Source organism: Ceratina calcarata, unplaced genomic scaffold (genome assembly GCF_001652005.2).
Source record: "Ceratina calcarata isolate Rehan_Ccalc_2016 unplaced genomic scaffold, ASM165200v1 scaffold3061, whole genome shotgun sequence".
In the NCBI taxonomy this organism is placed as follows: Eukaryota; Metazoa; Arthropoda; class Insecta; order Hymenoptera; family Apidae; genus Ceratina; species Ceratina calcarata.
This window is the reverse complement of record NW_017153141.1, coordinates 1102-2916: the sequence shown is the minus strand read 5'-3', so window position 1 is coordinate 2916 and position 1815 is coordinate 1102. Positions and strand designations below refer to the sequence as shown.

The 1815-nt window shown below is 37.5% G+C and overlaps 1 protein-coding gene across 1 annotated transcript; it reads left to right on the top strand.

Annotated features, from left to right (window-relative positions):
* Positions 1–411: 411 nt before the first annotated feature.
* LOC113464243 (uncharacterized) lies at positions 412–1809 on the top strand (the record flags this gene model as incomplete). The annotated part of the gene is made up of 5 exons (XM_026813048.1): positions 412–724; positions 850–966; positions 1085–1202; positions 1304–1568; positions 1690–1809. Coding segments are annotated over exons 1-5 (770 nt in total), but the record flags the coding sequence as incomplete, so codon positions are not given.
* Between the last annotated feature and the right edge of the window lie 6 nt (positions 1810–1815).

Genomic DNA, 1815 nt, shown 5'->3' with positions numbered 1-1815 from the left:
TCAAGAACCTTCTGCATTTTTCCCATGAATTCAATACTTCTTCATAGTACAAGACATGATGTCTAATAATCTTTGGTACTTCGTTTTAATGCAGCAATTCGTACATTCTGCAAAGGAGTCGTGTCGTACACGATAGAATCGATACCGAAATGGTTGCTCTAATCTGCTCCCATTAATTTTTCAGATGCCATACGCGGATTCACATGATACGAATTACCCTTTAAACTCCGTAACGATGTGAATAATTATGTGAAATTAAATTGAAGCGCATAGCGTCTCTTAAATATCGTAACAAGACGGTAACCGTAAAGACACGAGACTGAAATTGCACGCAGCTCGATTAGCTTGTTTTATTCATTAATCAGACAACCTTGCGTATAACCAGAAAAGTACCTACCGATATTACTGAAATTATACGATGATGGACATGAACAAAAATGTTCAATCGCCAATTTCTCCATTTCCGCGAACACTATTGCTGCGCGAGTTTCAAAGTATAAGCGAGCCGGAGGTGATCCTTAAAATCGTCGGCCGCGGGAAACTCGAATGAAATTTAACATAATTCGTGTCAAATATGAATTTTGAAAAATTCGTGACACAATATTTTAACGTGACCAGAGGGTATGGGAGAATTGCCGGTACGTGGCCGTTCCTAACGAAATCACACAAGTTCATTTCTAGCGCTTACATACATTTTCTCGTAATATCGGCGCTGGTCACGCAGGTGCGTTAATTTTATTGCGAAGAATTATAGAATTAATTGATCATTGCATCAATTGATACCGCGTCCGTCTATCATACTTATACGACAGCACTCTAAATGATTGATCGATTTGGTTTTGATTTTAGACCGGTCAAATCGTAGTGTACTTCAGCATCGGCACTATAGTGGAACAGATACCGTTCCTAATGGTAGCGGTCGCATCGTACGTGAAGTTCATTAATTATATAATTAACACCGATAAGGTGAGACATCTAAACAAATCGGGAAAAGAAATAGCACGAACAGTTCTTAATCTTGTTACTTGTTTGTTGGAAAATGTGTAATAATAAAATTAAGTGTTTTATATTTCAATATTTATAGTTTAAGGAATTATTTATCAATATGGTAAAAGATTGGCAAGATGAGAAAACCGAGGAAGAGGACAACATTATGAAGGAGTACGCGGACAGGGGAGCGTTTTACACGTATGTATATACAAGTAAGAACGCAAAGCATTAATCAACTGTGTTATATGTACATGTATAATATATTTTTTAAAACTATTGTTTAAAACGGAAACTTTCCGCGTTAATGTTCCAGCGAACATATATTTTTGTTCGGTCGTGTTTTTTTGCCTTCCCCTCATACCGCGCGTGTTGGACGTATTCGCACCCCTAAACGAGTCACGGCCAAGAGTCGAGCTGTATCCGGGCTATTATTTTATCGAAAATAACGATGATTATTACTATTTCATCATGTTGTACACTATGATATGCATGCTGAGTACGATGTGCGTTTTCATCGCAACCGACACGATTCTGCTCTACATGGTGCAACACGTTTGCGGCCTTCTTTCCCTTGCTGGGTAATCATCACCATTTCCATTTTTAATCATAAAACAATAGCAAGAATACAACGAAACTAGAGGAGCTTGTTGATTATTAAATTTTATACTTCTGTTTAAATATTGTTGAACATTATCGTAGACATCGTTTCAAGTATTCCATGGGCACCGGTTATTCACTGACAAACTCAGAGAAAATCAACAAAGAGTTGGTGTACAAGAAAGTATGTTACGCTATTAAAACTCACAAACGAGCTCTCACGTTAGT